The following is a 15,175-nucleotide window of genomic DNA, read 5'->3' as shown; positions in this document are numbered from 1 at the left end:
CCAATTCTATATTCTTGAAAAAAAAGGTAGTAGTAGAATCTTTTGTTTTCTTCTTCAGTACACAAATTTTCACTGGTTGTAGACAGGACTAATTTTTACCTGAGAAAAATTAAACTCATTATACTACATAAAAAATGAGATTTGTTTTCATGCAAACAAATTCTTATAAACTTGTTTTTGAATGAGTACCTTGGAGCTTCGTATCATGTGCTACACACCAAGATGAAACAATGGCAAGTGGTACAGAGCTACAACCTATCCAGAAAGTATTCAACAAAGGTTAATGTTAGCTCCTGCAGGCTAACGCCTCAATGGCTTTCTCTAGTCCATGGAGAATGGCTCCTCCAGAAGGTGACTGAGAACTGAAGATTCATTTAGCTACTCTGCATCTCTCTCTGGAGGACTCTCCCTTCCATTAATTTCAGAAACAGCCTGCAGAGATTAGCCTCAAAAAGATCATGCTAGATTTTGTGAATATTGCCTGGGATTTACCTTCCACAGTGGGAACTGTGGATGACACTCACTACTGAGATATACAGTTGGTATACTATATTTATAGTGTATTTAAATCTGAACACTATGTATTGCACACAGACTGAATTTTACCCAGTTGGCACTTCCACACTCCTGCTGAGAGCAGTGAAACAGCACAAGGCTACTCACATGACTGCAGGTCCCAGTTTTCCCCACTGCCCCATTCAAGTACTCTGACAGCAAATCACATGCTGCCACACAAAGCATTGCACCTTCAGAATCCATCAACATTCTGCAGTCATGCTGGCACCAGCTTCTCTCGCTCCAACTGCTCACTGTATCACTGGAGCAGCAGTGAGAAATGGGTTTTCACCATCAGCCCAAGTACAAAGAAGAAAAAAAACTTCTGAGACTCACTGTCAACAATGTTTACAGTTATTATTTAGTAGCAACAAGAGGAATCTGGTCCTTTAATCTCAAACACAGAATAAAACTGGATTTTTGTTTGGGACTTCTGTTTGTTTTGTGACCTGGGAACACAAGGAAGAAAGCTGTACCACTGACAGAACTATTACCAGGGCTATTTCCTAATTCTTCCAAGTTCTTCTGTTCTTCATCAGATCGCTGTGCTTCTGTCCCTGAAACATTTCTGTACCTTCAAATTCTACCAAATAATGCATATGAGAAAAACAAAGACTTCTATAACATATTATGAAACAAAAGAATTATGATAGCTCTTAAAAAAAAGTTTTGGTGTGACTTTTCACATTTATGATTCTGCCAACATTTCTCTTAACAGTGTATTTTTGTAACATAAACCAGCCATCCTTTTAAAAATTTAAAATACAAAGACTCTTTAAATTGACTTCAGGAAAGTTCACCACAAACAAGGGGAGTCTTTCATTTAACACCAGTCAAGTTATAACCAGAGTCAAAGACTATACAAACTCCAGATAAAGCTGATTTTCAAAGTATAACTTAAAGTACACTTCGACAAACCAGTAAAGCACTCTGAGTACAGCACTTTCCAGTCTTAGGACTATTTTAAAGCCCTAGGAAATTTGGTTCTAAACTTGTATTTTTCCTTTGCATCCATGTCAAACATGATAGATATAACAAAATGAACTTGATAATCAACTTGCAAACACCTACTAAATGCATTTTACCACTGAAATCAAGCCTCTACCAAACAGAAAAGTTACATTTAGATTTTAGAGACCATTTTGAGACAAAGGTGTAACAAACACAAAGTACTACAAAGACCAGTTACTCCACATAAATAATTCCTCTGCATGTTACATAAACTACTTGCAATGCAGTGTGTATGTCAAACAAACACTTTCTGCTTTTTCTTAAGTAATGCTGTAAGAAATGTCAGCCACCATATGAAATTATTTTTATTTAGTCTCCCTTTCAACAAACACCAGAGCATCTCAGGTTCAAAATGCATTTAATCGTGATGGTCCTTTGGCTATATTGTACATTTGGACTTGGAAAAACCCTCAAATCCTGTTATATTACAGTATCAGGTGTTTTTTCAGGTATTCAGTCAAGAGACTGCAGATAAAAATTACAAGCAACTAATTGGTTCGTTCTAATTATATTGCAGCATTAGATTAATAGAAACCATGCACTTAGATCTTTAAGGGCAGTGTTCAATAGAGTTCTGCATAGTAAGAATCTTTTGGCTTGAAATGAACCTGAAAGTATGTTGAATAGAAGGTTAAAAGGCACAATTTTTAATTATTGTCAAATCTAATTAAGAATATGAGAGAGGAATAAAGTTTGCACTTTTTTCATACAATTGTTTATTAAAATAAAGGAATACTCAGAATTTTACAATTCATTTAGAGTTGGAAAATGTTCAGAGTCAAATATCACTTTCAGAAGAGTATCCCTCTATATACTCACTATACACCCATGCAGAGGGGCATTTTGTACTGATACATTATCTGAACATCTTTGTAGAGCACAATTATTGCACAGGACATTTGTATTTGTGACAATATTCATCTAACCAAGCACTACATTGCCCATTCTTCTTCCTGTTAAACTCTGTAGGACAGAAAAAAGAAATGCTACAGGGTAAGATTTTGCCAAACGTACTAAATCACAAAGGAGATAACCAGTTCAAGAGAAGCAGCAATTTTTCTAATTAAGACACACAACTGATTGTTTGTCCCTGGCAATTTATAAACAAGATGCATATAATCTGAACACGTTTCAGTAAATTCTATGCTGTTTCCCATGTAAGACACAGTAACAAAAAAAGACTTTTAGAAAGAACCAGTATGAGTTTACTGGAAAAGGAATGACATTATTTGACCAGTATCTACACATCCCCAAATTATGCTGCAGTCCTGCTCAACTGCTGGCACTTCATGTGAGAATATGTTTCATAAAACCTCTAAAACTGCATTTAATTCAACTTCACAGTGTATCAAATGAAGTTTTAACGTGTAGAAACCTCTGTTTTCTCCTTTATCCAAAATGTTTGCAGCAGTTAAATCTTACAATTACCTTGGAATATTTGGCAGCTATTTACTTCTTTGAGTAATAAACCCCTGAAACTTCCCTGCTATATGACTTAATGCTTGAACCATGTGAAAACCGTTCCTTTAAACATGGGAGTAAGTTTAGGAAGGGAAAAGAAAAAAGTCTTAGCACTGAGTAGAAATAATTTTTGTGTAGCAAAATGATAACATAGTTTCTCCATTCCACAGAGAAGGCTCAACAATATCCAATATTTTAAATATCTATTGGTGGTGGCTGTGTTATTTACCCTTGGGGTGTCAGTAACACCTAATACAGAGAAGTCCATCTTTCTGTCAGGAACACAACATGCAATCAGCCCATTCTTCTACCAGTCAGGGAAGAAGCAGTCCATGAGTTAATATACTTTAGTGAGGAAATTAAACCTTCTCTTGTTTCAAAAAAATCAAATCTTGGGAAGTCAATTTGCTAGCTTTCAAAGAAAAAGCCAACTCATTAGTTGCATTTTAGAGTTCCAAAATAAATAGACCTTCGCTGCATGGCAATGTCATTTATTCCAAAGCTTTCAGGAGATGTGAAGAACTTCCAACTCGATCTCTGGGAATAATCCGTAGATCTGAACCATGCTTTAGAAATACATTTCCTGAACAAACAAACAAAACAGAATGTGTTACCAACCAACCAAATAAAATGTTACCTAAACAAGCATACACATTTAAAGGTTAATCATGTCAGGTCAGTGTTTAACATCTTTGTAGTAATTCTTCTAGTATACCTGAAATATGTTTTGTTAATGATTCATTAACGATTTTGTTAACAAATTTCATCTTATCCCTCTTACTCCAAAGAGGTCCTATTTTTAAATAAAAATACCAGATCAAAAGTTATTTAATAAAATTTGCAAGCTATAGCTTTTCAAGTTTTGCAGTTCAATATGTTGATGTCTGACTTCATTGACACACCATAATAATTTCAAGACCAGGAAATTCAGTTTTCCTTCTCCATAATAATTATTTTTTTTATCTTGAGGTCATTCATGCATATATTCATTTTTCATTCTCCCCTTGGTTCAGTACTTATCTGCTTCTAACTTCAGAGCATCAACTCTGTTATTCTTTTAGAAATGCTCCCCACATATCCAAGCATAACTCAGTTTCATTTTAGCATTAAAAAATCTTGAACTTTGTAGCTATTACTTTATAGTATTAATCACGATAATCTTCTCAGTAAGATAATTAGAAGTTTCTAATGCTTAGACATCTAGAGTATCTTCTACATGGCTTCAGGACTGACAATCAGGTTGATATTTTCTTCTCTTAAATGTAATATTTGAAAATGAAACCACATTGCTAAGTGATACATATTTATTTACTGTAAGAGAACTTTTTTTTTACTTCATACTGCCACACCACAAAACATACACAATTCTGCAGTATTGGATTTTAATCATATCGACCTATCTTATTCATCTTTGTGCTGACTGTAAAAACAGAATAACTGCATTTGTCTTCCAGTCTCCCCATTCAGGCATGTAGAGTGCTCCCATAAAAAAAAAAAAAAAATATATATTTACTATTTGTTCAAGTTATTAGCACATGGAAACAAAGCACCCCTTGTCCAAACTTTCCTTTTCCAGCACATAGAACAGGGTTGAAACTGTTCTACTTGTTCAACATAGCTAATATTAGAAAGTCACTTCAAAAGAATGTGTTATCAGAAGACGTTCCGATTTTAACAACCTGCCAAGATCACACACTAAAGAGATTTCTAAAACTCACTGAACACGTATCTGTCATACCAGCAAACCAGAGAACTAGGCTTACTAACCTAGATGTGTTGCCACTACCGGCAACATCACTAGGTCGCCTGCACAGATCACTCAGCCCACCCTCGCTGAGGGGACAAGATCACTACATACACAGTATGGATGATGCTTTATTCCAACTAATTGTTTACACCATGTGCTTTTATCTGCTAACACAAGTATCTCCTTTCACTCCCCCCCCCGCCGTGCCCACCTCTTCTGGACCCTCCACCTCTTGTGTTACAACCCGAGATCTTCTGGACACCTACAACAAGATGAAGAGTATTTGTATGGCAATGGCCGTCACAAAACTCTAAGATTTTAAACCAGGCCTCAGCTGTCCTCACCTTCCAGTCTGTTTCCATCACTATTATGATAGAGGTTTTATTAAAGTTATGACTTACTATTCCCTAAACTACTGAGGATTTAAAATTGATATCAATACAGGAATTAAGTGCTAAGCCTGGCTTTTTCAGCTTTCATTCTCCTGTTCCATGGAATCACGGAAGGAGAATGAAAGTCATACTCGGGGAGCATTTCTATTTAGAAAGGTGAGGAAATAGTGGAACAGTACAAAACCTCTGAAATCCCCAAGGATTACTAAGATTTTATTCCTATATCATCTTATTTTGGTAAGTTTTTGAAGACTAAAGTAACTGTCCAAGCTTTAATATATGAAAAAAAAAAGAGATGAAAAATGAAGGAAAATGTACATCTTGCTCTATAAATTTTTAGTGATATAATTTGATAAGGCTGAACATAAGATTATATCTAAATTATGTATGTTTACTTGTAAACTGAGGAGGGATTTGGATCTAGGTCTTATATTTGGTGTAGGTAGTTGTTTTTTAAAGGGTGGGTAGTAGTGTTTTTTGGGTTGTTTGTTGGGTTTTTTTTCCCACAGTTTGAGGACAAGATCCCACAGCACTGTCATTTGCTGATAAGATTAACAATAATGAAAACATTTTACATCTCACTGCTTTTCATCTATCTGATCCCTGATTATGAGATGGTGTCTTATACTGCTACCAAGTAATTCCTCAAAACTTATAAAATTTTAGGAGAGGTAAAGCAAAACAACTGGAGATGTGAATTCAATATGCACAGAGGCAAGCATGATGAACCACATGGATGTTTTAACTCAGGAGTCAAATAGTCTTAAATAAATTTACTTCGCAAGATTAAGCTACAACTAATTCAAAATACATGATATAAAACGGAAGTACACTTCTGAAGAGAAACAATGTAAATATACCTGAAGCCACTGACTTTACCTGTTTTGCCTAAGTATTCTTGAGCGGTCATGTGAAAATGTGGCTTTACATGCGGGTGAAGATCTAGTAGCTAAAGAAAACTAGTAGTCTTATGATCTGTTTTGAATACACTTAATCATGGGATCACAACCAGGACAGCATCAATTGAGGAGACTGCCTGAGGCAGTACAGCTGTCAAACGATAATCCAGGTGTCCTGAGGTGAGCCCAGGAAGCACAGAAACCTCCAGCAGAGAAGAAAGCCAAACACTCACTTGATCTTCATTTTCAGATGCTATTGAAGGCACCACAGACCTCAGAAATGGGTCACTACACTCAATTGGTGCCTTTTACTACTTCAAGAAAACGTCAAGCAATTGCTCTTCTAACCATCACACACTATTACATGTTCTTCAAGGATGTACTTTACACTATTTTACATAGCTAAGTATGCCGATAATACCTTCTCTCTTTAGAACTGAAAAAAAAGGTGAGATCTGGCATGTTTCAAGCAAAAAACAAAGAAGCAGTAAGTCTCCATCAACTGTTCATCATGTTTGCAGGCTGCAGTAAAATTTTCACAGGATGACTGGGTTCCACAAGCACCAAAGCCATTTTTATTATTTCTTAGTAGAATTTAAGACCATTTCTTCCCTTGTTTCAAATGTGTCAAGATTACATTATTTTAATAATTTATGAATAAATTAAAAATTATAGCTTCTCAGTATATAGATGCCTGCTTCAAGAGAGTACAATTAAACATCTGTATCATGTTTCTATATATTTCAAGAGGTGATGGGAAAAAGTTTTACACTTTCCTGCGACAGAGATAAATTCTTGCAAACCTCCAGAGCTGAAATCAAGAGATTTCTCAAGTGGAATCCTTTTATGAGTACAAGACGGCTATCGATAAGAATCATAGAAACATAGAAAGGTAGGGGTTGGAAGGGACCTTTAGTGGTCATCCAGTCCAACTTCCCTGCAGAAGCAGGTCAACCTAGATCAGGTCACATAGGAACACGTCCAGGTGGGTCTTGAAGACCTCCAAGGAAGGAGACTCCACAACCCCTCTGGGCAGCCTGTTCCACTGCTCTGTCACACTCACAGTAAATGATATGTTTAAATGGATTTTTTTTCGTGTTCCAATTTCATCCCATTACCCCTTGTCCTGTTGCTAGACACCATAGAAAAAAGGGATGCCCCAATCTCCTGACATCCACCATTTAGATATTTGTAAATGTTAATAAGATCTCCCCTCAGTCTCCTCCAGACTAAACAGCCCCAGTTCCTGCAGCCTTTCCTTGTATGAAAGATGTTCCAGTCCCCTGGTCATCTTGGTGGCCCTGCACTGGACCCTCTCCAGAAGTTCTCTGTCCCTCTTGAGATTCACTCTTCTTGAAAATATGTTTTTCAAAGCACCTACAGTTCCTGCTCTAAAATGGAATATTATATTTTAAACATGTCTCATGAGAACTGCTGCTAAAACAGCAAATGCTACCAAACTAAGTATTGGGCAGGGAAGGAATATAGATATTACTTGTTATTTCAGTAGAATGTAATACACTATTGCTTTTCTAAATTGCACACTAAATAGCTAAGCTCTGAAGATCAGAAGTGTCTCATTTTTTTAACAGACCTAAATAAACAAGTGTTAAACAATAATTCTCCGGATTTAACCTTTTACACACTACCTCGATTTAGTTTCCAACTACTATATAATGCTTCTCCCATTTAAGAAACCAAACCATAAATCAACTCCAAATACTATAAATAAAGGAAAAATATCAGTGTTTTAATATTGGACTTATAAACAATAACTTACCTGCTGTCTGAGCAGGGTTTATTCCTATACCATCTAGAAAAAAAAATAAAAAGAGAAGATTAAACAGACATATTACAATTTACTCCGCTAAACTTGAGGCTCAAAAACCCATAACATACGAATAAGATGTAACTATTATATCAGGCCTTCATGCAGCTATTTCCTATTACCAAAAATAAGTCATACCACAGGATCTAACAGGAAAACTTTGTCACAGAAAATCCAAGCTATGTAACTGGGCAAAACCAAACTAATAACATCAGTGGCTTAATACCGTCATCCCATGAATAAGCAATTTAAATAATGCTACAGTACTATTAAATTCAGTTTGCTGTCTGTAGAGGCTGTGAAAGAAAAGGCACTTTAGCTTTTATCCATATTGCTTCACTGAAACTACAATACAAAACTATGAAAAACAGATATAAAATATATTCTTACCATTTGTTATAATGGCACTTGTTGCTGCAGGAACTTTGAACTAAAGGAAATAAAAGTAGGATAAAATGAGACATAGTTAAAGCAGAAAATATTTGGGAAATATTTAAAGCAATTAAAATTTTAGCTCGTTTACGTACAAAAAGATTATGAGAAATGATTCTCAGATGTACAGATAGAGCAAAATAAAGGTTTCAAGTCAAAGTTAATTAGACACATCAATATAGGATGCAAAATTTGCATCACTAAACAACTAATTAAATTACTATTACTAATTATATAAAAGAAATCAAACATCTGCAAATTTAAGAACTATTAGTTCTTATTATACTAAATAAAGAAATACCTTAAACATGTACAGAAATTTACTTTCAAGAAGCATATGTAACAGGAAAGCTTCTAAAAAGCACATCTAATGGGAGTTAAGCAAGAATTAGTTTGAGCTAATCATGGTTAATTTTGAACAATTTCCTAGCTTTCTCTCTGGCTCTTTTGAGAGCTCTCCAACTGTGCTGCTCCAAGAGAAGAGTTCACTCTAGGATTTGCTTACAAAAGGAAGAACTAACACTGTGTCAGATCTGTCTTCTTCCTCAGATTTCTGACACCAGCCTAAGGAGACTTTGGACCCTCAATCACCTCTCCATCTTTCCATAGCACAATATGAGAAGCCCTACTCAGGGCAGGCCTTCATTGCACACAGGATTTAAACTATTTCAGAAGCCAAAAACAATTGTTTATCAGGACCAGAGGGAGCCAGGCAGGGCCAGATTAAAATTCTGCAGTATATCTCTGTGGTTGGACCACTGAGGACAGGAAGGCTAGAATGGGTACAAGTCAAGCAGTGCTACTTGGTAGTTCTGAGGACCAAAGGTTGATCCTTGGGCTTTTGTTACCAAAAAAAAGCAATTACTAAGGTAAAAGACTGGTGTCTCTGTAATGAGCAAGTACCAGTGAAACCTCCTCACAAAGCACTTCATCCTCTTCTCCAGATTGCACACTGAAAAGGGCAGCTAACTCTGAATGCTACTACTGATTGCCTCCCTGGAAGAACTGCAAAAGATAAGTTAAATAGCAGTGTCAGTGTAGAAAGGCCACAAGACAAGTAACAATTTCTCTTTGGAGCAAGATTTGAGTAATGAAGTTGGTAAAACAGAAGCAACATATTTAACTGTAAGAATGTAAAAAAACCCAAATATGCCATCTCGTAACAGCTAATGTATACACATCACATGCTGCAGAAAGAAAACTTTCATCCTCAAGTTCACCAGCTCTGGGATTCTTGACTTCGCTGTTTAAAGGAGAAATCTTTTAACAGGCTTGGGTCTGGTGTTTCAGGGTTTTGTTGCAGGTAATAGGAGAAAATTAATTTATAGGTTTTAAACAGTGGGATTAGTGTCAATGATATTAAGTCCTGTCTCCAATTCAAAAAGTAAACAAAATAAAACATTGAAAAAACTAAACAAGCAGGAAATAGATTTAACTTGGATTTTAGCAAGCAGATTTCCATTGTTACTTGGTGATACTCCAGATCTTTCATCCTAAATCACAAGAAAAAAATCAAAACCTGTAACTACTATAGTATTACATGCCTATTCTCATTTCCTCTCTGTCTCTTCCCACAAACAAAAATGTATGAAAGGGTCATTCACAGGAAGCCGGACACCTCTACTCATTGTGTGTCATTTTGCTTTTCAGTAGGAGGATTTATCTGATGCCAATACACTAGGTTCATATAAGAACTGTGTGGTAACCAGTGAGTGAAGCACTAGTTAAGATTCTCTTATTGCCTTATTTTATGTTGTGTCAAAAGAGAAAAAACCACTTTGTTACGTTAGCCCAAAATACTGTGCCAAACAGCTGTATACTCAGCACATGAAAATCATCACATACAGAAGGGGAAACTACTGTTGGAAATAATGACACATAATTTGGTGCAATATGCTTCATTACTTAAATAAAAAACTCTTTCCTGTGGCTGCTAAGCATATGTTTCCCATGCTAAAAATATATAAACTTTCTGTGATAGAGTCAAACAGATACCCGAGCAGCGAAGTTCTGTATACAGCAGATAATCCCCAGCTTGCTTTGAAATCAAACTGGGTAACATACAGCCCCAAACTCAAACAGTTTAAAGAAAAAGATTGTTTGCATAAAAACAATCTATAAGGAAAAGATGACAATCATAACCAACAGTTATATCCCTTTCTTGCTTTTTACAAGAATGACAAAAATCCTCCGCATTAATAAGCTCATCTCTTTTTTGCACAGTGAAGAGCAAACAAGGTGCATTAAAACATAGTATTTTAGCACCAAAATATCAAGACTAACATTAGAATAACAAAAGAACAGTTTCAAAAATATACATGTTTATGAAATAATAAAATTTAACTTTATTTAATGGAAATGGATAACTATTTTAGTAATAATTCCACTAATGTAAAAGATTACTTTTTTAAAGTACTGTACAAATGTAAACCTGAGATAAGTACTGAGTAGCTCTAAGAGATGAAGGAAAAAACCCACTAGATAACCACACATTTGTAAATTAGAACACTGTCACAATAAATTGTGGCAACTGTGGAATGAACTATAAAGAGACGAAAAATTAAGACAGTGCTTCCAGTATCCTACATTTCAATTTTCTTTTTTTTTTTTATATACAGTCTGTAAGACAAACAGAAACTAAAAATCTAAGGAAAGATTTAAATTTTCATTACCCAAATTACCGCTGCCAAATGTATGTATTGGGAAAGGCTGAGGCTTCTAGGAATGACAGAGACTTCTGAGATCTCCCCATTTAATGATCAGGGTCTTTTTTCACTTCCAGGTCTGTCAATCATGAATTGTATACAACAAACTTTCACATGTTATGTGATGTGCTAGAAATGACACTTTGTTTTGTGCAATGAAAATAATTGAGACAATTTGACTTGGAAAAAAAGTAACATTTGTCAAAGCACTGTGACTGAAACTTGATAAATAAGATGACCATCCTACATCATGGCCACAGTTCTACCAATCCAAGGAAATTCTGGTTATGATTTGGCCAAACTTTAAGACTGTGAGAAATGACTCAACTTATTACAGCTAAACAGTCAAAACTTAAATCCTTCTGTGCCCCAAGAGCTTTAATTGCTAAACCAATAATGCACTCCCTGTGGAGACCAAAATCCAGGGCTACGGTTTTATCTCTTCCTTAGATGTTTCATATAAGGTACTGTGAAACTGATAATCTGACTGACAACACACAGCATGAGTTTAAAGTTATGCAATTCAAGGAATAAAACACATGTATGTAAGACACTTCATTATTTTCAATGCCTGTTCACAAAGTATCAAAGGAGTTTCATTCCTTGGGAAGAGTCTTAACAGTCTTTTTTGCTTTCTGTTTACAAAGCATTTAGTTCTATTTGGTCTCCTAGAGATAAAAAAACCCCTCAGTGCTGATCCAGAGTGCTTCAATGTCAAACAGCAGAACTCCTGCAGATGCTCAAAATACTCATATCAACAAAAATAACAGTTTATCAAGTAAGTTGTTAAGTAATTAGTTCTTTTCTTCATGCATTTCACAGAGGACCCTATCACTAACTCACACTGTGGTTCCACAAGCAGGTAAAATTAACAGGTTTGATGACACCCCTCTCTCCAGCATAAGCCCTTGGTGTCTTCAGCTACTCAATCCCACTCCAATTTTCCTAGTCCCTCACATTAGTACTATTAGACTTTTCACAGATATGTGTCTCTGAATGGGTTGTGTAGGTACAGCTGCATTAATTCATATTTAAAATAATTCAGAATAAAACATAGTGAAAAAAACCCATTAAGTGGGCAAATATCTTTAGCAGCATTCATTATTCCGTCCATTGCTCTGTTCAAGTTACAGCAATCCACAACTTCCCTCCCACAAGCTGTGTTTCCGCTGACAACTTGTATCACATGGTGATGTAACACTAACAACACAAGCAGAGTCAATGCAGAGAGTCCATTACCCTTCCTAATTATTTACCACAAATCCAGTCTCTGAACAAATGGAATTTTCAATAACCCCACATCTTCCAAAGTTTTCAAAAGAAAACAGAAGGGGAATTGCAAGAATAGACTCTCAGCTGAATCTGTTTGCTGATTAGATGAAAAAAAGTCATCGTGCTTTAGAGCACTTTATTTTACTGTTTACGTCCAGATGATCATCTCTTAACCTTTGTACACTTAATCGGAAACAAACAAAATGCATCTCTTCAAATACATTATATAGGCAATTTAGGCACCTACTAGTTTTGGAATCCATGGATTCTACCCAGAAGCCAAAGAACACATTATCCAGTCTTAGTCACTTAAGTCTGTTTTCTGAATCTAGTCCAGATGTCATAGAATCATAGAATGGTAGGGGTTAGAAGGGACCTTTAGAGATCATCTAGTCCAACCTCCTTGCAGAACCAGGTCCACCTAGATAAGGTCCCATAGGAACATGTCCAAGTGGGTCTTGAAGACCTCCAAGGAAGGAGAATCCACAACCCTTCTGGGCAGCTCTGTCACTCTCACAGTGAAATAGTTTTTTCTTATGTTTAAGTGGAACTTTTTGTGTTTTTTCCCATTACCCCTTGTCCTATTGCTAGATACAATGGAAAAATGGGATGTCCCAACCTCCTGACATCCACCATTTAGATATTTGTAGATATTAATAAGAACTCCCCTCAGTCTCCTTTCTCCAGACTAAACAGCCCCAGTTCCGGCAGCCTTTCCTCGTAAGAAAGATGTTCCATACACCTGATCATCTCGGTGGCCCTATGCTGGACTCTGTCCAGAAGTTCTCTGTCCCTCTTGAGCTGAGGAGCCCAGAAATGTCTAATGTCAATACTTTCTATAATAAAAAAATCATATGTCTTCCAAAGACAGTGATTACTATAATTGAACGCAAGAGAAGTTTAAGAATTTCCTGAATAATATTTCCAAATAATTTTCTGGATATTCTTCATAAGAAACTTAAACACATTACATATTCAACAGCAGTATCTTTTAATTATGTATGTTGTCAGAGTTTTTATGTTACAGACATAAAATGATTTAACTTAGTTGTAAAAAAGAACAGGAAGTGCATCAATAGCTGCTGCTGCTGTGTAAACTGTGCAACAATTGCTAAATTCAGGATGCTGAAAATTTTGGCAGGCCCCTACTGAGTAAAACCTGTATACATGTGTATCTAAAGAAACCCATTCTTTGGAATGAATTAACCATATTTTACCACAAAAAAGCTTTTGCTTTCAGGAACGTTCAGAAAGTTGAAAACCAACATCGTAACTTTATACTTACTTCTTCTGCAGCAAACTTCAAGACAGCTGTGAAAGGTGTACTTTCAGGCACACTTAACCTGAAATTACAATGTAATGTAAGTACACAACTGGTAAAACAAAGTGAAAAACAACTTTATTTGCTGTTTAACTACTAATTAAAACTTCACTTTTAGTAGCCTTAATACTCTTGCCAAAGGTGTGCAAGTACTACTTAAGGTTTTGACCAAAGCCTTTTAAAGTCTTTTTAAAGACAGGCATGGCAGCAGAACCAAAGGAAGGGGAGCTCTGACAGCTGAGTTAACAACAGGAAGCCGCCTTTCGTTTCACATGGAGGGAGAAAAATGCCCTTTCCATTGGTGGGAGAGCCCTGCCAGGATAACCGCGACAAGGCAGGCGGCTTGGGAGCGCACAGCTCGGCCGCTCTTCGCGGCCCCTTCGCGCCAGGTAGCACCGGCCCGGCCCGACAGAGCACAACACTCACACTTTGTAGGGCAGCCGCGGGTCCGAGGTGAGCGTCACTTTAAAGGTGACTTTCGACCTAGGGAGAAAGCACTGGGTTAGGGCTGAGGGAGGAGGGGGCAGCGGGCAGGGGCCGCAGGGCCGCTCAACTCACATGGTGCTCCCCCAGCGCTGCCGCCTCTCCCCACCGACACGTCAACCGCCGCCCGGTGCCCGAGGGGGCCTTCGCTCTCCCTTCCGTCTTGTGGGCTGCCCGCAGCGCGCCTGACCAAGAAGGAGAACCTAAAACGTCCTACCGGTCGCTACAGGAGAGGGAATGGGGGTGTTCTGCCTCAAGTCCAGACTGCCACTGGGAAGGCGGAGGCTGAGGGATGAGTGAGACGCAGTGGAGAAGGACGGTGAGGATTTCTAACGAGGCAGTGGCTCTGGCGGTTCCGCGGGTAAAGCGGGACCCAGGACCTGGACCCCTCGCGTTTCCGTAGGCGTCGGGGGGTGACGTGCCGGCAGCGCCGGGCGGGAAGTGGAGGGAGTAGGGCCGGCACCGGGGGCTCGGCGGGCGGCGTGCTCCGGGCCGGGCCCGGCTGCGGGATCTGGCCACCGGTGGCCTGCGCGCCGCGCTCTGGGTCAGGGCGCGGGTCGGAGGTGTGGGGCCGTTAAACAACGATGAATCCCTCTTGTTCTGGAGAAATGCCAACGAAGGGCTGCTAGCGCACATGTACGCTTGTCTATAACTGTGCTCTGTGTGTATATTTTATATATATGTGTGTGTATATATATAGAGAGAGATATAGATATATGCGCGAACGCCTGTGTGTAATGTGGGTAGCTGGGGGCATTTAATTTTGGTTACCTGAAGGTTTTGGTCCAAACTATTCCGCAGGTGTTTGCTGAAGTTACATAGGGGAAGATGGATGCAAATACACACCGGTTCCCACTCTTAAAACTCAAAGACGTTCATGTCTGCCTTGTAGTGGAGAAGGTAGAGTTGGAATGTTGTTTGTATAGTGTTGGGCTCTTTTATGACAGAAAACCATCAGTTTCCGGTTTTTGTTCTGTGACTTCTAACAAGCTAATTCCTTTTAAAGGCTAAATAAGGTTGTGTGGGAATGCTTTTTGTCTTTAATGCATATTCATACAGATGACCGAGT

The 15,175-nt window shown here is 37.7% G+C and overlaps 1 protein-coding gene across 1 annotated transcript; it reads right to left on the bottom strand.

Moving 5' to 3' along the window:
* Nucleotides 1–2,258: 2,258 nt before the first annotated feature.
* On the bottom strand, nucleotides 2,259–14,272 carry UFM1 (ubiquitin fold modifier 1). The gene is made up of 6 exons (XM_062020451.1): nucleotides 14,182–14,272; nucleotides 14,050–14,106; nucleotides 13,588–13,645; nucleotides 8,284–8,323; nucleotides 7,846–7,878; nucleotides 2,259–3,610 (listed from the first exon to the last, which is right to left on the bottom strand). Coding segments are annotated over exons 1-6 (282 nt in total). The 5' UTR covers nucleotides 14,184–14,272; the 3' UTR covers nucleotides 2,259–3,518.
* Between the last annotated feature and the right edge of the window lie 903 nt (nucleotides 14,273–15,175).

The sequence above is a fragment of the Colius striatus genome, chromosome 1, assembly GCF_028858725.1.
Source record: "Colius striatus isolate bColStr4 chromosome 1, bColStr4.1.hap1, whole genome shotgun sequence".
In the NCBI taxonomy this organism is placed as follows: domain Eukaryota; kingdom Metazoa; phylum Chordata; class Aves; order Coliiformes; family Coliidae; genus Colius; species Colius striatus.
Note: the sequence above shows the minus strand (reverse complement) of the source record. Positions and strands in the feature narration are given on the sequence as shown.